This window comes from Sprattus sprattus (assembly GCF_963457725.1).
Source record: "Sprattus sprattus genome assembly, chromosome: 16".
Taxonomy (NCBI): domain Eukaryota; kingdom Metazoa; phylum Chordata; class Actinopteri; order Clupeiformes; family Clupeidae; genus Sprattus; species Sprattus sprattus.
Genome location: NC_137914.1, coordinates 21,084,183 through 21,106,748, shown reverse-complemented (window position 1 = coordinate 21,106,748; position 22,566 = coordinate 21,084,183). Strand labels below are relative to the sequence as shown.

Here is a 22,566-nt window from a genome sequence, read left to right as displayed (position 1 = left end):
ACACTGGAATTAGGTTCCAACTCACATACAGATGAAAAGCTGGTTGGTAACCTTTACCTCAAGCTCAAGAAGAACCTCATAATCCAATGCTGTAAAGGATTATTTACAAAGATAACTCTGGACATATAAACGTAATGTAACAGTCTCCTCTCAGTCCTATTCCAACATGTAATCTTTGAGACAGTAAGGCACATTATTATTTAGCAGGCATCTGCCCATAATTACAAAATAACATTATTAACGCAGAAACCTCGGGTCATCCACAGTAGTGCTGTGCATCAATCTACTGCACCACTCAAGTCCCCACCTTCTTGTGCATGCCGAGCTCTGCGATGAGCTGGGCCAGCAGGTCGTCCAGCGCTCCTTTGTCCTTCTCGTCCTCCCCGTCCAGGTCTGCGGTCAGCATGAGGACCACCTGCATGTAAGGGATGGCACGCACGCCCCCCACGCTGTGCAGCTGCGACAGGTGCTGCAGCAGGCGCTCCAGCAGCATCAGACGCACCATGTGCAGCCTGCGGAGAACACAGCAGCCTACTGTCAGGTACTGCCTGCTTGGAGCTTGATATTTGATAAAAGCCTGCATAATGACCCAATTTGATGTTGAGTTCCTAATGTAAAAGCCCTGACCTGTTGCTGGTGTGGATGTCGCCCTCGGTCTCTCCCTCCCCCTCTGAGCCGTCTCCCTCCTGCTGGGCCGTGGTGGTGCTGATGGCCCCTGTGCTGGAGCTCACGCTCCCTGGGCCTGCAGGGTGGCCCTCCACTGTGGTGTCCCCGTAGGCACTGCTGCGGCCAGACACTGGAGGGTCAAAACACACACATAAACGTAAGCCCATTGAAACGACAGGCTAGTTGTCTTCTTAACACAGCAATGGACGCATATTCTAATGCGGTGTGCATGCTTTAGTTAAAAGGCCATTATTCATCAGTTCTTTATCCATCAGGGCTAGGGGCTAGTGCCCGCTTCTCCCGGCTTCGAGTTCTTTACCGTTGTGCTCTCCGGCCACCGAGTCGATGGCGCTGCCGCCGCTCTCAGAGCCCACGCTGCCCCCGTGCTCGGCGGGAGAGGTGCGCAGCGTGGAGCCGTCCGTGGCCGCTGTGCTCCCCTCGTCGTCCGAGGCCGGGGCTGAAAGCAGAACCAGAGCTGTTACAGGGAAAAAGACAGCAGGCTTTGCTAAGGGGTCTCTCTACCAGGGGTGCAGCAGTCACATCACAGCACATAACACATGACAACAAACACTTACACTTACAAACATGCAGCTTTACTTCAGATTGCTCTGATAAGTAAATGTATATGATGCACAAGACATAAACCCAATCAAAGTGCTTAATTGTAGTTTACACACACAACTAAAATACAAAGAAGTATAAGACTATGAAGATGTCTTTTACATTCACTTTTACAGTTGAAGTCTACGATTCTTTAAATCTAAAATTCCAAGCTAATCTTCCAGCCTACTACTACCTACATATAATAACTGGATGACTACAAATATATCTCATGGTCTTCCACTCAGTACTTTAGTGTTTGCTAATGCTTCCTGTGGTCAGTGGAACACAAAGGAAGGACGTGATGGTGTGTTAGGAGAGAGGGTGTTGGAGGTAGGGGCTGGTTACCTGATGCTGTGGTGTCTGAGAGGGTTCCTGCGTCCAGTGAGGACGAGCTGGGGGCCTGACCAGAGAGACCCAGGCTCTGGAGACCTAGGGCACTGCTGCTGCTGCCTGCAAAGCACACACAGAAACACACAACCTTTCAAACACTCAACACACACAATGGACCTGCATACATAAACACATGTTTTGGAGTGATAATCTTCAACATAAAAGTTTTCCTGATTTTATCCAAAAGCATGCTTCCTGTGAACTAGACTACACTGGTGGTGTGAACACCAGCCTGCCTTGGCTTTCTGAATGTCAATGGGCCATCTCTTCCAATCCTCTCTGCATCAATGAGCATTAATGTGAAAGGTGATCTGAGGGGGAGCTGTGAGGACCTTGCTGACCTTGCTGGTCCTGCTGGAGGCTGAGAGCGATGGCCAGCTCAACCATGGTCTCGTCGTCAGCATCAGGAGGGATGTCTAGCATGGGGGGGAAGCCTTCCGCTCCGGCCAACAGCGCCTCTAGTGGAGAGGGGTTCCCGTTGTTCAGGTTCTCTGCAGTCTCCAGTACCATGGACTCAGACTGCAGGGGTAACAAGAGAGGAGAGGATAATAGAACACCCGTCTAATACTCAGCAGGTAAACAGAAGTGCTACAGGGCTATATCACTTTTATGGAACCGGAAACAGGAGACTACTATGCAGACTACTTCACCTACACAAAGGTAACTCTTCACAAGCTTGTGGCAACAACTCCATGTACTTAGGCACAACAAAAATAATTTGGACCACGTCATTGCGGCTGCCATCCATGTTGTTGTCACCGTAAATCATACCAGCACCTCTGCAAAGACAGAGAAGAGTTCAAAAGAGTAAAAGGGGCGAAACTCACCACCATCTCAAAATCACCGTGGTCCACCTCGCTTTGCTCTTGGCTCTCCTGGCGACCGCTCTCTCCGGCGGTCATACCTGACGGCTGCATTTTGTCATCAGCATCATCGTCGTCATCATCGTCTTTATCGCCTGGGCGAGAAAATGAGTATTCATAAGACAGACATGCAAAAGCACCAAGCTAAGGTAACAACCACAAATCACTTTTTGTCCTTCGATTGGTGGTTCAAGCCCCTTCCACTACCCCCACCCAGCTCATAACCTGGTGACTGGGGAACAGTACGTACCCATGGGTGTGTTGGAGCGCGGTGGGGATGGCAGGGTCACGTGCCGGCGCTTGTTCCTGGGTCTCAGCACGCGGATCAGGGCCTGCTTGCAGGCAAAGCTCACAGAAGTGTCCTGTTATTGTGAGAACACAGAGAGAGAGAGAGAGAGAGAGAAAGAGAAAGAGAAAGAGAGAGAGAGAGAGAGAGAGAGAGAGAAAGGGAGGTTCTGTGTTAATTCATTAATGAGCCAAGACCTGTCAAGATAAAAGGACCTGCACTAAATTCTTCAGTTAGGTTCTGCTTTTTGGTCTTAAGATTATGCTCCTCCAAAATTCTGGTAAAGAGACTTTCGCTTTGTAAGGAGAAGGATGTAGAAAAGTCTGCTGAGCATGTAGATCACTTGATCAGTGGATCATTAGGTTTGCAGAACTCACGGGACATAGCAGCATCTGCATGTAGATTTTGGAGGCAACATTGATGTAGTCCAGTTCACAGGTGCAGTATCCGTGGATGATGTCCACCAGAGCGTTCACTGTGGCTTCAATGTGGGTCAGCCCTATAAGGGGCCATTCAAAAAACCATAAGAAAATCAGCCCATTTCACACCACCACTCAGAAAATCACCAACGTCTGATGACCAAATGGCAGAGCAACTTGAGAAAATGAGGAGCGGTGGGAGTGTGCACCTGGCAAACAGGCCGGAGCCAAGAAGGCATTCTTTGGTTTGAGAGCGTGGAGCTTCCAGAAGTTGTTCACCAGCTGCATGATGAAGTTACACCCTTCTCCATCAGCTGGTTTCGGGCCATCTTCAGTCATTTCTGTGGCAGACATGTTAGATTATTGTAGTAATGCAGTAGATTGCATAAACAAACTTTATATTCTAAATGAAATATACATTGTTTGGTCTTCAAATTCTTTTCACTCAATCCTTGAGTATGCAATCATGTTATTTGTCAGTCTATTCATTTGGCAATGGAGTAATTCAGCTGGCAGGTTGTACCTGATTCAGCATGTGGGAGTTTGGTGTCGGTGAAGTGCACCAGGTTGTTTGGCCTCATGATGGCGATGGAGCGAGCCGTGATGACCAGCCTCTGGAACACGTCAGGGTCCAGGTCTTTGCTGTCCTTACTGCAGCTGTTCAGACACTGCACTGCATTGCTCAGTAGGGACTGGTCCTGCAGAGTAGACATGTACACAAACACACAGATATTCATACAGATATTCATACAGACAGAGACAGACAGACAGACACAGATCGTTAGCGTTTCCCAGCACAGTTTCAGCAGAATGAGCAAACAGTGAATATGATTGAATCCATAAATCCGATATCCACTAAGGTTTGTTTGAGTTTGGCATGTACCTTGTGATTGTGGTATGCGACACGGCTTGTGTGCAGGCTGGCCAGGAGGCCTTTGGTCTGCTGCTGCACTCCTGCAGGGGTGGGCATGGACAGCAGGAGAGTGGCCAGCTCCAGAGCGGCGGTCTTGTTCTTCTCCTACAGGACAGTCAAGTGACATGTTCAATTAACGCTTCTCTGTCACAGAGGTAAGGCAACCTTTCTTAACATCTCAAAAATAAAGCTGATTTAGTTTGTTGTCAATTCAACTTTAGCTAGATGAGTACATTTCTGTGGGTGGGTACATTTAATGCCTTTCCTGCATCCTGTTTTGTCCCCCCCCCCCCCCCTCACACTTCCTAATCTGTCCTCTAGCTCTCTAAGCGTGAAGAGCCTCCTTAACACTGGGGCAGCAGGTCAAGCACGGGTGATGACAAGTGGATTCCTTACCTTCTCAGTGTTAGAGCCCACTGCAAAGCAGCTTTCCAGAGCCTCCAGGGAACTGACTACCAGTCTGAGGACACATAAGAGCAGTTAGCACAAGAGCAACATCTCACGCATTATCAATCAGAAGTACACTTAAAGAACACTACAAGTGCAGACAGCAGCAGCAAAACCAAATGCAAGAAATCAAACTGAATGAATGCAATAACATGAATGCATTGTGGGAGAAATACTCAAACCGTTCAGGTCTCATCAATTACTTCAACAGAAAAAGCTTGCATTGTACACTTCAATCACTTCAAAACACAAGCCCCTCGTTTACCATGACTTCAGGCTTAATTTGTCTTGTAAGTGTACACTCGCACGCACACACACACACACACACACACGCACACACACGCAAACGCACAAACACCATGCAGACAAGCAGAGAAAGGGCGATTACTAACCGGTCCAAGGTTGATAAGGACTCAGTTTCGCAACTTTTTTATCGATTTTTTGTTTTGGGAGCAAAGAAAAAGAAAAATGTGTGAGGATCACAAGAAAGAAACATGTAAAAAAAATGATTTCTCTTAAAAGGATGTCAACAGAGGAAGTCGTTTAGCATGCAATAACAGGCCATTAATGACAGCAGCCATGCACACAATACACACAATACAGACAATACACACACACACAGATAAGAACAAACACACTCACACGCTCCTTGCCTCTACAAACTTCAGTACAGAACACTCATAACTCAGTTCTCACAAGGGGACTGGAGACTTGGGTGACAGGGGGAAGAATCTCAAAGTATATGGATGGGATTGGTGACTTGGGTGCATACACAACAAACACATTTGTGTTTATACTCAACAGACACAAATGCATCTCACCCTTTACTATGGGTCAAAAAAACAGCTTTTAAAATGGCAGTCAACCCACAATTATTAAAACCACGCCATACTCTAGATCTCTTCTGTGAACAGATCCATCTCACAGACACTGACACACAGACACACAGACACACACGTCAGGGCACATGTCCCTGATCGTACCTCTCCAACACAGTTCCAGTGGTGGAGACAGGGACGGCGATGTCGGTGTCGCTCGTGCCGTTGCCCGGGTTGAGGTTGGGGCTGCACACATTGTTGACCGAGGCCGAGGGGAAGTCCTCAGGCGGCTCATCTGGCCAGCCAAACTGCTCCTTGGTCTTGCCGTAGATCTTAACAGAGTCCAGCATGGTGACGCCAGCAGGGTCCACTGACGCTCCGACTGAGGGATGGAAGAGAGGGGTGGAGAGAGGATGAGGGGGGTGGAGAGAGATGGATGGATGAAAGGGCAGAGGAAGTGACAGAGAGAAGAGATTCAGAATAAAAGGATGAAAGAAAGGATAGAGATTCACAGAAAGAGCAGGCAAGAGCAATGCAGAAAGAAAAAAATAGAATTAACAAAAAGGTAGGCACAAATATTTCTATTTCTTCCAGTAGAGATGAAAAAAAATAGGCAAAAAGACGGACAATATGCCTGCGCAGGTGTGTAATGAAAGCTCTTAAGAGGCGGTGGTCTCTTACTGAAGAGGGAGAGCTTCTTGTCGGCCTGCAGGGCCTCCTCGCGCGTGTAGGGGAAGTCGAACCAGCGCGAACGCGTCAGGTTGAGCTGCATGCTGCGCCCGAACACCTCCACGTAGGATGGCGCTCGCTCGATGGCCTGCGTGCCCACCTGCACCCGCATGCCCGTCATCACCATGGAGCTGTTGTTGTTCACCACCTCCACCATGAAGCCGCCTGGCTGGAGTGGCAACAGCAGAGGTCAAAGGTTAAGCATTTGCCAAAAGAGCATTTAGCTAACCTCATTAAGATATCTACATCATTTCAATTACATTTATAGGCATCATACCAGATGTCAGCAGTATACTTATTATATTTGGCCCCCCGAGATGCTCTTGATTATAGTACAGTACAGGCTAACCGTGTTAATAAGTGTGCATGAATGAATACTTAGTAAAGTATGCATGAATGAAATAATGAATGAATGAATGAATGAAATAATGAATGAAATAATGAATGAATGAATGAAGAAACGGGTGAGTCCAAAGTGAAAGTGAAATGCACATACCTTGGTGTTGGCCACATACATCCCTGTGGAGTTGAGGCGGTGTTTGATCTGCTGCCCGTTGTAGACCTGCAGCAGGTCATTACCACCAAACTCCACCTCTGTCAGCTGCTGGTTGTGCTCAAAGAAATCCACTGGGAACGTCATCAGGTTCGAGGTCCGTGTTGCTGAGGAGGAAAAGGAACAATTTATTAGAGGAAACACACAAAACAAACACATTAAAGAAACAACTAAAGCAGAAAGACACAAAATATTTGCCCGTCATTTTGGAGGGTCGTATAATTCAATGTAAATGGACAAATGGCTTGATTTTATTCTGGCTTGACATGCTCTACACAATATGCTATCCACACAAAACCCTGTATCCATAAGGGGTGCTGAATAGGACTTGGTATGCGTTGCGGTGCTTTGCAGTGCGGTGCTTTGCAGTGCGGTGCGGTGCTTTGCAGTGTGGTGCATTGCAGTGTGGTGCTTTGCAGTGTGGTGCTTTGCAGTGCGGTGCTTTGCAGTGCGGTGCTTTGCAGTGCGGTGCTTTGCAGTGTGGTGCGGTCTACCCACTTGCTGCGGCGGCCTTGCGCTTGCGCACAGGCTTCATGATGCTGATGACGCTGCTGGGCTGCAGGGAGGGCTGCAGCCAGTAGGAGGTGTTCTCCACATTGGCCATGTAGATGCGCAGGCTGCCGTCCTCACACAGCAGGATCATGGTGGTGCGCTGCTGCTCGTTACTCGCCGTGTGACGGATCGCCACCATGTCCTGAATCTGGAGAGAGAGAGAGAGAGAGAGAGAGAGAGAGAGAGAGAGAGAGAGAGAGAGAGAGAGAGAGAGAGAGATTTAGTACAGAGCGTATAATGTCTTCTTTTCAAGACTATAAAACAAAAAGTAACTCTATAACATCAGAGAGACAGGCGAATGAAGGACACCTATGGCCTCATCATTCCTTTAGATTTGGAAGTGAAAGGCTGGGAGGCTGTGCACACACCTTGGCCTTGGCAGGCAGGGTTTTGATCTCCTGGATGAGGAAGGTGTCTGGCTTCACCATGATGACCAGGGGGATGCCTGTGGTCTGCTGCACACAGCACACCAACCCAGGGTGGTTCATCACCTCCGACCACTGGCACAGCGCGGGGGACGTCTTGCTGCCTCCGTTGGACCTTCAGGAGGCAGAAGCAGAGCACACGTCAGCAGGCATACAGCATACAAACACTCAGTGGCTCACCTGGGGTTCGTGACCATACAAGTTTGGGATAGAGTACAACTTCTGGGGCGTCAAAGCATCAATGTTCTGGCAACCAATAGTTTTGCCACGTTTTCTAGTCATATCTCCTTTTATTAGAGTGGACCAAGGGATTTGACCTTTAAAACCTGCGACCGCCCCCACCCCAAAATTACAATCATTCCTCCTTTAAACTTGGTAAGATATGATCAGACGGAGTTGGGCTCCTTACCCTTTGACATTGATGGTGAACAGTCTCTGCATGTCCATGTTGCTGCGGTTGACTGTGGCAGCGAAGGACTTGCCCTGGCTGTAGCTGAAGAACAGCATCTGGAGCACGTGGGAGTAGTACACAGACACTCCACCACCTGCCACCTGACCGTTACTGTCCTGGAGACGCAGATCACAACAATAACATTACAATACTGACCAACTGGCCACACAGCCAACCACCTATAGCCAATATCATATCTTGATCAATCATTAAGTTACAGACTCCACCTATGGTTAATATCATCTCTTAATGAATCAATAAGTTACAAACTCCGCCTATGCCCATTATCATCTCTTATTAATGAATCATTAAGTTACAAACTCCAGTCTGAATTCATCAACTGTAATTCTACATCAACTGGTATTATCCATTAAGATATCTATATTATCAAGTGCACCTATATTATCATCTGACTATCATTACACAGTGTGGCTAACTGATATGAACTTGAGCACAAAGTTGATTTACTCCAACAGACATTCAAGTGTTCCAAAGCCAAAGTGTAGGTACCTTGAGGTCCTCATGGTTGATCTCCAGCACGTTGGTGACGTAGAAAGGGCCGTGCTGTGCACTGCTGGACTCGTCCATCACCTGCGTGTACATGTAGCCAGCTGACGACATGATGACGATGATGTTCTTGCCTTCCTCATTGAACAGGAAGGTGGCATCTCGGATCTTTGAGCTTGGAAGCAGGAAGTAGTACATGGGGCTAAGGGCGTCCACTGACAGGTCATAAATCTGTGGAACAAACATATTTTTTTAAATTATTTACAGTGTTTGACAGTAATTTACAGTAGACTTTGACTATATGATAATATAAGTGTTACAGTAACAGTGAGCATTCTTTTAAAGAAAAGCACAACTGATCAACACAGCAGTTAAAACTGCTTACCTTGACAAAGTCGGCAGTAATGATGGCCAGCTCGGTCTGGGAGCCAGGCAGCCAGATGGCTTTAATGATGAAGTTGCCGGTAGCCAGCTGGGGGTGTAGGACCAGGTGATCGGACACCGAGCCGGTGCTGCTGAAGGTCAGGACGTGGCAGTCCTGTAGGGGGCGCAATAGTACATGCGAGTCAACATCGAGGGAAAAGACACAATCAAACTCTGACTCTGCGTACACAAATCCCACAGGACAAAGAACAGGGCAAGAAACTACAGGAACTTCATTTATGACTAGGTGTGATGATGGACATGAAACTAAATGAAACTAAATGAAAGCATATGCCCCACATTGTGTTGGCTGTACAATTTGAGCCTTTCATCTACACGGCCAATTCATTGTCACAAAATTCAAAATGTGTTGTGTCTAGTACTGGGGACGGAGTAGGAACACCAATAGTCATGGGAGGACTTTCATTACATTCCACTCAAGTTTACACAATATCCCAAACTGATCTGCAGTGTTGTATGATGCTAGTCTTAGCTGTGTCTCTAACCTTGAGGCCACACACGGCCAGGTAGTCCTCGTTGCAGGGGTTCCCAGTGAGGCTGAGCACGGTGAAGGGGACGGGGGCGGAGGCCAGGCGTGTCAGCGTCAGCTTCCTCTTGCTGGAGTCAGCCTGCTTCAGGAGCGCCGACAGCTGCAGCACTGTGATCTGGACGTCGCAAGACATACGGGACGAGAGGAGTCAGGGTCGCAGCACAGACAGGTACACCTGACACAGGGACGCTTAGAACGAGGCAGACTGAGTGTGACGAGTACACGGCAGACACGCGCAAGAACACCATTTACACAAACTCAACAGAAACGCACAGAGTCAACAGAAATGGTGGTCCTATCTTACAATGGTAAAACTGGAGTTTCTCATAAACAGACTTTTATACGGCAAAACAAGCCAACAGGGAAACAAACACACACACACACACACACGTGTCCTCACCTTTCCCTTCTCGTGGCTGACTGCGAGGTGCTGTCGTCGGCCGTGGGGGGAGGAGAGCACACACATGGCCACGCGCCGCAGCACGTGAGCACTGATCAGCTGCCTGATGGTCTGGCCCTGATCCCCACTGTAGTTCATCCGCACGTTCTCAAACGCTCCCTCCTGCGAACCCAGCGTGGGAACCTGAAGGAGAGACAAACAGGGTCAGAACCACAAACATTTAATCCCAGGGAGAATATGAAATGGTGATTCTTCATGTGTCTGACAAACATGGAAAGTGCTCTAATCAATTTATGAGTGAGTGACAAAACAAACAATCTTTCAGTATGAATCCATCTCTCTAAATATATCTTCATTCCATTTATAGCAGTTCAAAATTCCATTCAAAATGATGCGGTTCGACTTGATTTAGGGTACCATGAGCTGGTCGGTCATCTCCACGTTCTTGTCCTGGGTGTGCAGCTCGTTGAGGGCCTGCTGGGCACGGCTGCTGGAGCCCACAGCGGAGGCCTGCTGGAAGTTGGTCATGATGGCGTCCATCAGGAAGATCAGCATCTCCAGGATCAGACCCGCTGTGCTGGAGCTTGACTGAAATGAAGAGTGACAGAAACGCAAATGCACTTACAATGTTGACCATAATAACTGAACTAGTCTGTACACCAGTCATGGCCGTTTTTGATTCGTTATAATCTTTTAAATCAATTAATAGTAATTCATTACTACACATATAATAGCTACACAAGTTAGGATGATTAAGACATGACTTAATTCAAATTATATAATGGTATAATTTAACATACAATGATTGTGTAGCTTTTTTCTCTACTGAGGCAAGATGCATTGAACATGCTGGATCCCAGGATGAAGCCTGGGGAGAGCTGAAGCAACTGCCCAATAGCCCACTAGAGGGTACTGTTGCTCACCACTTGTGCCAGCAGGTCCTCACGGCAGCCCTCGATGTTCTTGCACACGCTGCTCTTCTTGGGCTTCTCATCGTCGCCAGGCTTGCCGTCGCAGATGGTCACCTTGGCCTTATCCGCGGGAGAGGCGTTCTGGTGGCGGATGGCGCTCTCGGGCATGCGCAGCTCGCTCTGGAAGGCTGACGACTCTTTCATGGTGGAGCCCATGCCGCTGCTGGGACTACGCTTCACCAAGGCCTGTGGTAGGGACGGACACACACACACACACACACACACACACAAATATGTACACGAACACACACACATGCACGCACGCACACACACACACACACACACACACACACACAGAAGTATGTACACACGCATACAAAGAGAAAGAGACAAAAAGACGGCCCAAGTTAGACACGGATATTTAAACAAATAGTCTTACTCTAGAAAGAAAATGAAAAATAATGAGTGTGATAGAGACATGTGAAAGGACTGAGGATCTGTTGAAACATCAAAGAGGGGTTTTGCTTCTGCATCTGAGATCTGAGTGTTTCTCTTTACTCTAATTCAATTCCAAAAACATGCATATGGCCTGGCTCCACTGTGGCGAGCAATGCAACAAAGCAAGACAGATCATTTAAATGACCTCAGGGGACCTTTACAGGAGTCATGCAAGACAGATGTATGATTTCATTTCATTTCAAGCCCAAAGAAAAAATCTAAAAAACTAAACAAAAGCTTTAATTCTTTGATGAGGCTTAACAGAAATTGAAATGAGTTTGAGTGACTGGTTGGTTGATTGATTGATTTTTGGAACAAATCAATGAGAAGTGATTTGCAATCCAAAGTTACCGCAGCGGTTCTTTTCCCATGATGACCTGAGGAGGCATTCGGTCTCACCTGGCAGCTGCCATCCTCCTTGGCACCGCAGTCACAGAAGAAAGAGCCGTACTTGGCATAGGAGATCTCGTGGTCTTTGTGACAGACCTTGGCACACACTGTGCACACACCTACCCCATCCACCATCTTGCACGTGTGACAATGGTACCTATGACAAGTGACAGGGGGTGGATTGAAGTTAGCTGGCTGAACATGAAGTGGGAGAATGTTATGCTTCCCACCAAAACGAGGGCAAGGAGAGGGAAGTAGGAAGTAGTGGCTTTTAGTACCAGTGCTGGTTCATGAACTCCTTTTGTGTGATGGTAAATGTGCAGAGCTTGTTGCAAAGGGAGTCTTCATCCTAGAAAATACATGAAAAAGATGACAAATCATCATCGGACAGTGGTTAGCGTTGGAAAAAAAAAAAATAATAATAATGTGAAATAGAAGAGTGCTATTGAGCATTTTCAAGACAACATTTCTCTTTAAAGTTAGTTCCACATTTAACCCAACAGTTTTCAGGCTGCAAACACAGCACCCCGTCCCACAAGCAGCAGCCTTCTCACCGAGTCCTCCGCCTGAGAGTCGTCCTCCTCCACGGCCAGGTCCTCCACCCAGTCAGAGTCCACCTCGATGGCCTTCTCCTCGCCATCCACCAGCAGCGTGGACGAGCCCTGGCCGCCGGCGCTCTGCCTCAGGGCGTTCATCACGTCGGCCAGGTAGGAGATGATGTGACAGGCACACTCCAGCATGCTGGCGTGCTGCAAGGGAAGAGAGGGCAATGGGTTCTTCTGAACCAAACACTCCAGAGGGGTATGGACCTGTTGGGATGTGCACCGCTGCTGAGCGGAGAGGGTACTTACTTTGCCTTGGGAGACGTTGGCGGTCACTTTCTCAACAATATTCTTCTGTAACAAGTATTTTTTACTGCGGGAGAGAAGCCAAATCGAGATTAGAGGAAAATAATCATGTTTCACAATTGTAGTACACCTATAGTACATATTAATTTGACTACACAAGAGCAGCACAGGAGTACACATTAGTACATATAAATGTATATTACAGTATATTTTAACACAGATCTTAAATCATGAAGTCATGTGACTGCACTCACCATCTGGTCAGCCATTCGATGGCGGCACGGTGTAGCTGCAGGTGCCCCGCCCCCTGACCGGCGCTGGCCAGCGTCCCCATGATGACCATGAGCTCGGGGAATCCGGCTCCGTCGCCATTGGCCAGCATCTCTGTTGCCATGGGGATGAGTGTGCTGAGGAGCACGGTGCAGACGCCCTCGCCCACCTGGCTGGTCTCGCGCACGATGTAGGTGGTCAGCAGCTGCAGCAGCTGCCGGTTCTCCTGCACTGTGTCCAGCTGATCCGAGTCCTTGGGCAGCGTGGCGGTCATGCGCGTCAGCCAGGCCTGCAGGCGAGAGGGCTCCACGCACGCCAGTTGGGCCAGCGAGCCGCACAGGTACAGCAGGCTCGGGTTGGGGCTCTTCTCCGCTACAGAGGGGGTGAGGGAGGGAAGCATGTCAACTAATGTCTTTTATCGTTGGGTAAGACGCTCACTTTACTTAATCACAGCAGCTAAGCTGTCAGAACACTGGCACACAGCTACTTAGCCAGTTTCTGAAAGCACGTTGTCAGAGTCAGATTCAGATTTAATTACTGAAGTCATCAAATTATCTTCAACAGAGGGATAACCACAGTGTTTTTAACTTCCTGGGTACATCATTGACACATGTTATGAGAGCTGGAGAGGTACAGGGCTACTTACTGAGCTGAAAGAGTTTGGTGAAGAATTTCAACACTCTGTTGCAGAACTTAGCAGACAGATTCTCATTGGCAGTTGCCATCATGATCTGAACAAGTTCCCCACTAAAGAAGCAAATGAAACAAGTTTATGTCAGAGGCACACTGAGATTTTTTCTTAAGAGAAACAAAATAATAATAATCCTGTAATGTGTCCCTGGAGAACAGGTTAGATGACTCAAGAGTCTTGGCTACCTGAAAGAGAAGAACTCCTCCATGGCTTTCCTGACTTGGCTGCTCTCCAGCTGCTTCTCTAGGTACTGCAGACACTCCTCAAGCACAGACTCATCCAGCCCACTGGGGGAGGAGAGGAGAGGAGAGGAGAGAACACAGCAGTGTTACCACCACAGATACGGCTTTTAATTCACATCAACACCCCAACATTGCTGAAGCCAAAAGGTCTAAAAGGATTTGCACCAGAACTAATTGTGTGCACAATACTAGTATTATCCATCGAAAGTGATGAACAATAATGAAATGAGCAGGAGACATTTGTTTTCAATATTATGCACTTTGGCAGGTCTTCTGATATCTCTTTAAAACTACATTTAAAAAAATCACCAATTGCAAAACATCTAATTGCAACCATTCCTGGGCCTGACCTGTTGGGGTCGGCGTGGTTGGCGATGATGTTGTAGCAGCCGGTGACGAGGCGCTCGTAGACGCGGGCGAGGAAGGCGTCGGACTCGGCGGGGCCCAGGATTCGTTCCAGGGAGGTGCTGCTGATCTCGGCCACGCTCTCTGTGCTGCTCTCCAGCAGCAGGGGCAGCAGCGAGTGGATCACCTGAGACGCATTCAGCTCCTCGGTGCTGCAGGGATGAGACTACTTATTACCAATGCAATTCTATGCTAAGTGTCCATATATCAATGTACTTGCAGATGTAACTAGTAATGATATGGGTGGAGATTAATTTGGTCCCATTTTATGTTAAATGCCCCATGTTACTATGCATTTGCACTAAAGCATTTAAATATGTAATAGGGTGATAATATGATCTTGCATGGATTAACTTAAAAGTACAATTTGCAGCAACAAATACTAATATAGCCTTACTCAGTCAGTCAGAATGGTCTTTTCTGCAAGCAGCTCTAGTGGCGAGTGCTCTGTGATGTGTGTGACTGTGGGACTTACACAAGCAGGTCTCCAGTGAGGCGCACCAGCGAGAGCAGGATGTGTTTGAGGGAGGACGCCAGGGGCAGAGACTGGCTGCTCAGGGTGCCCAGGTGTGCCGCCTGGATGGCACTGATGTAGCTCTCAGACGGGATGGTGTCGTTGGCAAAGGCATTCCGCTGCAGAGAGAGAGAGAAAGAGAAATAGCGAGAAAGAAAGAAAGAAAGAAAGAAAGAGAGAGAGAGAGAGAGAAAGAGATAGGTCATTCTTAAGGGTTCTCCCAACACTGGAACGTTAACAGCAGTGGAGCCCAATGGACAGTGACGTACCCATGAGCCAATGTTGGGGAACTCGTTGGTGTGGATGTTGTTCCACGTCTCACAGAGAGTCTGCACGGCTGACGGGAGGTTCTGCATCACTAACTGGCCTGTGAACCACAGAGCATAGTAAGAACCCAAAATCAGGGAACACATTTCAATATCGATTTATCTGGCACAGGATTTTTTTTTATAAGACTGCAGTCTTGCTGGTGCTCTTACCGAGCGCGTTGGCCTTGCAGCGTGTGGAGCCGATGGACAGCACCGCAGCGTAGCCCTGCAGCTTGGCCTCTGTGGGCTTGTTCTCCCCCTCCTCTGGCAGACTCATCAGCAGGTAGGAGCTGCACAGACAGAGGACACGTGGCATGAACATCAGCTCAGTCTAATGGCACAGGATCAAACAGGTCCCAGGACAGAGACGTACACACTGGCTTGCCGTTAACAAGCACTTTTATTAGGGAAGAATTGGAAATCAATTACAGGTGAATGTATTCATCAGACCTGAATCATACAGTAAATCAATCAAAATCCACTGTAACACTGAGCCAGTTGAGATGCAGAAAACTTCAGTTTGGGTTATCTATCCTATGTAGAAAGCATGCAAACTCACACAGGATGGCAAACTGGGTGTGTGTATGGGTGTGTATGAGCACGCACGTATCTGCATGTGTGTGTACGTGGACACACTAACGTCACACCATCCGTCTCACCATGAAGGCAGTGTAGAGGTTGACGTGCGTGCATGTGTGTGTATGAGTGTGTGTGTGGACATACTGACATCACTCCATCGGTCTCACCATGTGAAGGCGGTTTAGAGGTTGATGTGCGTGCATGTGTGTGTGTGTGTGGACACACTGACGTCACACTATGGGTCTCACCGTGTGAAGGCGGTGTAGAGGTTGATGTGCGTGCATGTGTGTGTGTGTGTGGACACACTGACGTCACACCATGGGTCTCACCGTGTGAAGGCGGTGTAGAGGTCTATGAGCTGCAGGGCAGCCGGCAGCAGGTTCTTGGTGATCTCTGAAGACTTCTGTGGGTCACTCTCGGCCGCCACCTTGGAGAAGTGCTCGTCCAGGGACACCTGCACTTTGGAGATGACCGCGTCCAGGGTGTAGATGGTCTGCAGGGAGGGCACCTGGTGAAGAGGCAGGATGGTGTTGGGGTCCACACTGCAGAAGGAAGAGATCTGGAAGGAGAGAGACAGAGAAAGGAAAAGGGAGGGAGAGAGAGAGAGAGAGGACCAAAAGACATGCGAAAAAGCCATTTTGGTAAATTGTTTGTTTGAAATGAGAATGCGAAATGCTCTCTTCCAACATCACAAAAGGCCATTCTGAGATGGGCTCCTCTTAGTTCTAGAGTGCTGAAAGTGAGGGGACAAACAGGATTGGAGGGCTTCATTCACTCTATTGATATCAGAATAAGCCCTTGTCCCATTGATGTCCCATTATTTCTTGGTTGGTTTAGTGTCTATGTGAAGCCATTTGACCCCATTTACAAGTGGTTGTCATCTATGCAGCAAAGCAAAGCTGCTATGCGACAAGGAGTATCTTCTGGTTGCTATGGTTGCCTAGTTGCTATGGTAGCTAATTGGCTACTTGCCTAAGGGTGCCTGTGCAGCTTCCTTGCTTGACCCCCAAATACATACATTTAACTTAGCAGCTAATTAGTTCATATTAACATACCCGAGCAACTGCCAAATGTTAAGGTGGTTTCCTATGCGAGAAGCAGCTAGGATAGCTCCTAACGAGGCATGAGACCTGGCATGTTTTACACACGGAGGTCCGCACTCCTTAGTATTCCATGATGTACAGTCAGGTGGGAATACACAACACCTATGACTTTACCATTATGGAAGACTGAGCGGGAATGAAAATGTCCATGTTGTTTTTTTTTACAGATACATTAATAGATTTTGTATGCGAAAGGGTCTCATGATGTCCTATGCAAATAAATGGTCTCATGACATCCTATGCAAATAACAGTATCAGAGAGACTTCTCGATCATGCGTACTATGCCCCAAAATAGCAAACAAATCAGAAATGAATTAATACACACGCGCATCTCTATTTAGCAGTCACAAAGATGTTTTTATACACAGGGATTTGGCTATTGCCTATTTAAAGATACAATATGTAGGATTTACATTTACATAGGTTTGGCATCTAGCGGTGAGGCTGCAAATTGATAGAGTTTCATACATACTGTATAAAGACAGTATTGGAATTCGTTAATGTATTTATTTTTGTTGTGCTTTATTTGCCTGCAATATGACATGGCTTGCTATCGCTTTGAAACTAAAATGTTGGTATCATGGCAACAGCACTTACTTGTCTGGCAATGTACTCCTCTGCCAGGTCCACATCATACTTCACAGCACTGCACTTGGTGGAGGCCATCTCAACCAGAGATGTGGCATGGTCCAACTTTATGCCCTGTTTCAACAGGTGCTCCTAAACACGAAAACAGACACAAACTCTTAAGATCACAGTCAACTACTTTATGATGTCAATCCCGACAAAGAAATACAAATAGATGATCTTCACAACTAACAACCACTTTCAGGCTTTATAAACTTTTATTGCTGACCTTGATCCAGTTGACGTATGTGCTGACGCGTAGCCGTGACGACCAGCGGAGGGTGTGTAGGATGTCACTCTCGCTGGGGTCGCTACTGCCCGTCTTCAGCTGCTCTAAGTATGCTTTGGATGGAGGCAGTACTCCCAGAATCCTCCACAGCACCAGGAAGTAGTACTGGAGAGAACACGCCTCCTGTGAAAGATTGAAATGATTATTTTCAAATAATCAACACCGAATGGGGTATAACAATACAGATGTTTAAACATCAGCCAATAATGCTTTAAGTAATGTAAAGAAAAAAAAAATAATTAGACTCACGATTGGTGTGATTGGTTTGTTCTCCTGCCTTCTGGCCATGTCAAAGCGTGAGCCGGCAGACAGCAGAGAGACCAGACTGGAGTAAAGGTTGTCGTATTTCACAGAAATGTTGAACAACACGTAGAAAACCTGCACAGACAAAGGCACGAGGGGCCATCAGATGACATTTCAATGCAGATGACAGCACAAAAATATGTGTAAATTCTCAGTCAGAAGGCTGATGGGGCAGAGTCAAGCACCTTGTTGTCTAGGCGACTCCGGTCATCCTCTGATGCCTCAGGAGACAAGACGCAGTAGAATTTGGGCTGAACCGTTGAATCTGAACAGAAAGAAGAGTTTGTTTAAAACGTCAATCTCAAACTCTAGTCTAGAAGTCTCTATGATATTATTCTTCAAACAGTTTACTTCACCTGCCGAATAGCAATGCAAAAGGCTTTGTTCACTATAAAATGGCTAATGAGGTAAAAATGAGGAAGCTTGACTTACTCCTACCTGCCGAGCAGTGTTTGGCCCAGTTGTCCTCCACCTCTTTGAAGCCGTAGTACAGTGGGGTGGACCCACGCTTGCCGCCCTCCAGGCCAGAGCTACCTCCGCTCGCAGGCGGGGTCAGCAGATTATACTGGACCTGCAGGCACAATAACATTGATATTGGTCTTTTTGACAAGTTTAAATATTGACATTCAGGTGGTATACTACCACCAATAAACCTGAAGACAAAAAATTAGGAGGAATGACTTTATGTAGTAATGTCTATATGTGATATTGACCAATAAAGATGAGGAAAAAGTGTAATTTTACGTTGGATGTGAATTGAATGTAATGCAAAAGAAGCTTCTGGAAATCCATGTCCTAGTGACTATAAAGCAATGTATGTAGTAATTGCATTAAGGGCGTAGCGCCCCCTACCTGCTCAAAGAGGTACACGGGGGCTTTGGAGTACTGGTGCAGCAGGTAGTCAAAGACCAGCAGGATGCGGGCCAGGTTGAGGGGCACGCCCTGGAGCTGGGAGTCCACGTGGGCGGCGACCTCCGCAATGGCCTGGGTGCAGAGCGTGAGCACGCTGCGGCGGCCCGAGTCCGACAGGTTGTGGAAGATGAGGAGTAGCAGCTGCAGGTGCTCCACGTTCAGGTCCTCGTCGCTGGGCAGGGAACCCTGCAGCGTGTGCTGCTTCAGGGTGCCCACAAACCTGGAGACCACGGAGAGAGACAGGATCAGGCCCAGTAATGCTATGCCCCAATCAATGGGTTGAACCTCTGGAACAAATAACTGCAACAATACTAACTGTAAAGGGGTCCTGTTGACATTTCTCATTGCAGTGTATCGTGGTATCCCATTATTTAAGTTACTTAACATAGAAGTTGCAATATTAATTATTTCCATAACCAACTCTAAACAACAAGCAGGAATATCCTGTGATTAATAGACAGACACCATAGGCCAGGGGTATTCAATTAAAATTCTAAGGGGTCTAGTTTCAAAAAATGTCCTCAAGCTTGGGTCCGGAGGTCTATCACACATTTTTTATGACCGTTGATTTCACTGATAACAACAGTCAAGGTGTGCATTATGATTCAGGGGCATATTAAGCCAAGTAGGCTACTTTAGGCACTAGTAGTATCAGTGTCTGTTTGGTCAACAACTGACTATCAGATCAAATGAAGGTCTACATTTCAAAAATATTTCAACAGAGTTTATTGTGTTTTTCCATATTAACATTAAACAGTAGCCAGCATATTCCCTAGCAAAGTTTCAGCTACAGCACTCATGCACTTGTTTGCTCGTTGTTGGGCAGTGAATTAATTAGTCAGGATGATGGTAGATTGGGCATACTGGGCTTTAAGATCATGTATTTTCTGTGCTCGCAGTTCTGATTTGAGAGGGTTATTTTGATCAAAGTCTTTGTGCTCCATATCGTAGTGGCGTTTCTCGTTGCTGCTTTTGACGAGTGCCACCGTCTCAGAGCATATCAGGCACACAGGCTTAGAGCTGCGCACAGGCAGAATGAACATGTACACGTCTGTCCACTCCTCTTTGAAAGCTCGGTTCACACTGTCTACCTTTCTCTTCTTAGAGCATGCTATCTTTCTCTTCAACCGCGAACTGCAATGAATCTTGCTTTGCTTTCCCTCTCAACTCACACGCACTCTTTTCTTCAGTCAATTTGTCTGCAGCTCGTGTGTGCACCAGTCCCACAGCTCGTAGCTTTAACAGCGAGCCCGTGCTGCATAGAGTAGGCTATGATCTGATTGGCTACTGGCATTATAAAGTTTAAACAAAAACATAGCTAACCATAAAGTTATGGTTAATTTAATGTATATAAAGGGTTTATAAAAGTCACCCAAACATCAGTTGTTAAAACCGCTTGGTCAAAATTATTTAAACATTTTTTTTTTTTTTTTGTATTATTATTATTATTTTTTTTTTTGCAATTGTGCCTTGGTCCGGAGACAACCTCAGTTGTGTCCAGACCCGAACCGCGGTCCGCCTATTTCCGACCCCTGCCATAGGCCATTCCACAGGTGTGTGTGTGTGTGTGTGTGTGTGTGTGTTTGTGGTCGTGACTTACCTCTCCCAGACCTTCATGCACTCTGGCACGTCGGGGTCCCCCTGCTGGCTGGCCTTGTGCTGCCAGATGAGCAGCAGCCTGGACAGCACAGACAGGGACTGGGGGTGAATGTACATAGGCCAGGGGCCCTCCGAGAACGGGGCCACTCCCAGCTGCTGCAGCAGGGTGTTCTATGGGAAACAAACAAACAAAAAATCAATAAAACACTCAGAGGAGTGGCATATCATATTAGACAACTGTGTGTATGAAAAGGAATGTTGAAAAGGATGATGTTTTTGATGTGATTCTCACCTGCAGTGCTGGTGATGGCAGGTCTGATGTCACTAGGGAGTGGTTGAAGTGATACAGAGCTGATGCAAACTCATCATCAGAGGACCCTAACAGAAGACATGGAGGAGTTCATCAAGTTTGTCTTATTTGGTGAAGAAAAACGCATACTACAGACCTCTGAATAAACTAATCCTGACCCTAGATCAACACACAACAATTCAAACTATGAACAAGGCTTACATAGCACAACATACAGATTGAGAGCACTCCACTCACCTTTGACGTCTTTGTCCACGTCCTTGATGATGCTGGCCAGAGTGGCCATGTGTTGCTCGGTCAGGGACACACTCAGGTAGTTCCTGATGAAGTTGTTCCTGGACTTCAGCATGGAGGTGGTGATGAAGTTCAGGATGCTGGAGGCCAAGCTCAAAAACTGGAATTCCAAAGACATCAAACCATCAGTACTACTAGTTATAGTACAGTATACTATTGAATAAGTTATTTTATTTATGCATTATATAATTATAATATTGACTTATATATTCAAATATATTTACTATTTAATATGGTATACTATTTGATAACTATTTAATGAATAATAAATAGCATTTCGTATAAGCAGTTGATTTGATTGATGAAGTTTGTTAGTGTTCAACCTCTGCCATTGCTTGATCGATAATTTCGTCCAAGTGGGACATGTGCATGCTGTTTCTAGGTGGTTTTATGCTAATTCCACAACCCATAATACATCAACCCAAACCCAAAACTGGAGGAAGGATGGGGAAGGGTGCAGGGTGCAGAATGAGATTCATCATGTTACACCACCAACACAAAACAAACTGGCGCTGACGGCCTCACCAGCTCTGGGTCCTTGCGGCTGGCCAGGATGTTGCCGTTCTCTCCAGGCGCCTGCTTGCTGGGGCTCTTCAGCCTGGGCGAGGTCTCCAGCGGCGGAGGGGGAGGAGGCGGCGGAGGGGCCACTTTCTCCTTGCTGGGGGAGATGGTCTCCTCGAACCACAGCCCCAAAATGGGCTCGCTGTCATCGTCTGCAGCGAGAGAAAGCACACACACCAAAACTCAGCTCGACCACATCAGATCCACAATCAGAGCGGTCACATCCAGACAGAGAGATATCACTACTGCTTCTACAAGCTGGCTGGGGGGAAGGGGTGGTGGGGGTGGGTTGAGTGGGGTTTAGGGGTAGTGTGTGAGACAAACACTATTTAAGTCTTTATTGCGAGGGGTACCACAATAAAGCGAGCGAGTGCATTGCATGGTGCAGACAGCGTGCGTCAGCGTGCTGAGCACTAGCAGTCTGAGAAGGGCCTAAGGGACATGAAAATGCTCCTGACCTGAGATACAAGCTGCTCTTGTCCTCTCCTGTCTTCTCTCTGCTGAAATAGTAAACACTGTCACTATGGCTGCAGCCCACAGAGCCCATGGGCAGGCAGGTAGCAAGAGTCATAGCACACCAAATCTGCAGCAGTGGTGGTCAGAAAATATACACAAAACTGACCTGGCACCTCTAAGCTGGACTGACTTTCCTCCGTGGTGTCTAAGCTCTCGTCTTCCCTGACTCTGCTCCGTCTAACTTCCCCAGGGGAAGCGCAGCCTCCAGTACACAGGAGGCACCTCAAAATGGCTTTCCTGATGCTGCCTTTCCTGAACCTTGACGCTAACTCCGTCAGACACACAACAGCTGCATTCATCTAACTAGCACTCCTGTGGTCTAGCACTTACACAGAATTCTTTTCGGCTTTGCTTCAATGGTGATACTGAATGATCAGGAACAACATCTCAAGTACACAGT

At 47.2% G+C, this 22,566-nt stretch overlaps 1 protein-coding gene across 7 annotated transcripts in view; it reads right to left on the bottom strand.

Annotated features, from left to right (window-relative positions):
* Positions 1–22,566, bottom strand: part of ubr4 (ubiquitin protein ligase E3 component n-recognin 4) — a gene marked incomplete at its 5' end in the record, with an annotated part of 51,689 nt that overhangs the window by 20,300 nt on the left and 8,823 nt on the right. For 2 of the 7 annotated variants that reach the window (XM_080854167.1, XM_080854168.1), the window contains 47 exons: positions 308–512; positions 628–796; positions 986–1,141; positions 1,615–1,719; positions 1,992–2,178; positions 2,487–2,617; positions 2,773–2,884; positions 3,186–3,307; positions 3,437–3,568; positions 3,751–3,925; positions 4,111–4,245; positions 4,537–4,600; positions 4,980–5,012; positions 5,571–5,787; positions 6,087–6,303; positions 6,631–6,794; positions 7,186–7,387; positions 7,608–7,779; positions 8,074–8,231; positions 8,626–8,853; positions 9,008–9,160; positions 9,552–9,710; positions 9,996–10,178; positions 10,413–10,583; positions 10,919–11,152; positions 11,756–11,951; positions 12,073–12,143; positions 12,349–12,543; positions 12,646–12,709; positions 12,897–13,284; positions 13,559–13,659; positions 13,789–13,890; positions 14,196–14,402; positions 14,726–14,883; positions 15,034–15,131; positions 15,244–15,362; positions 15,981–16,210; positions 17,353–17,475; positions 17,612–17,794; positions 17,921–18,049; positions 18,160–18,239; positions 18,407–18,545; positions 18,827–19,106; positions 20,487–20,656; positions 20,778–20,863; positions 21,033–21,189; positions 21,615–21,802. In XM_080854167.1, the coding sequence (XP_080710293.1) occupies positions 308–512; positions 628–796; positions 986–1,141; positions 1,615–1,719; positions 1,992–2,178; positions 2,487–2,617; positions 2,773–2,884; positions 3,186–3,307; positions 3,437–3,568; positions 3,751–3,925; positions 4,111–4,245; positions 4,537–4,600; positions 4,980–5,012; positions 5,571–5,787; positions 6,087–6,303; positions 6,631–6,794; positions 7,186–7,387; positions 7,608–7,779; positions 8,074–8,231; positions 8,626–8,853; positions 9,008–9,160; positions 9,552–9,710; positions 9,996–10,178; positions 10,413–10,583; positions 10,919–11,152; positions 11,756–11,951; positions 12,073–12,143; positions 12,349–12,543; positions 12,646–12,709; positions 12,897–13,284; positions 13,559–13,659; positions 13,789–13,890; positions 14,196–14,402; positions 14,726–14,883; positions 15,034–15,131; positions 15,244–15,362; positions 15,981–16,210; positions 17,353–17,475; positions 17,612–17,794; positions 17,921–18,049; positions 18,160–18,239; positions 18,407–18,545; positions 18,827–19,106; positions 20,487–20,656; positions 20,778–20,863; positions 21,033–21,189; positions 21,615–21,802 (7,448 nt within the window). Of the gene's footprint in view, positions 1–307; positions 513–627; positions 797–985; positions 1,142–1,614; positions 1,720–1,991; positions 2,179–2,486; positions 2,618–2,772; positions 2,885–3,185; positions 3,308–3,436; positions 3,569–3,750; positions 3,926–4,110; positions 4,246–4,536; positions 4,601–4,979; positions 5,013–5,570; positions 5,788–6,086; positions 6,304–6,630; positions 6,795–7,185; positions 7,388–7,607; positions 7,780–8,073; positions 8,232–8,625; positions 8,854–9,007; positions 9,161–9,551; positions 9,711–9,995; positions 10,179–10,412; positions 10,584–10,918; positions 11,153–11,755; positions 11,952–12,072; positions 12,144–12,348; positions 12,544–12,645; positions 12,710–12,896; positions 13,285–13,558; positions 13,660–13,788; positions 13,891–14,195; positions 14,403–14,725; positions 14,884–15,033; positions 15,132–15,243; positions 15,363–15,980; positions 16,211–17,352; positions 17,476–17,611; positions 17,795–17,920; positions 18,050–18,159; positions 18,240–18,406; positions 18,546–18,826; positions 19,107–20,486; positions 20,657–20,777; positions 20,864–21,032; positions 21,190–21,614; positions 21,803–22,108; positions 22,148–22,566 lie in introns of all 7 variants that reach the window. The other 5 variants (XM_080854171.1, XM_080854169.1, XM_080854172.1 and 2 more) reach the window with 5 other exon arrangements.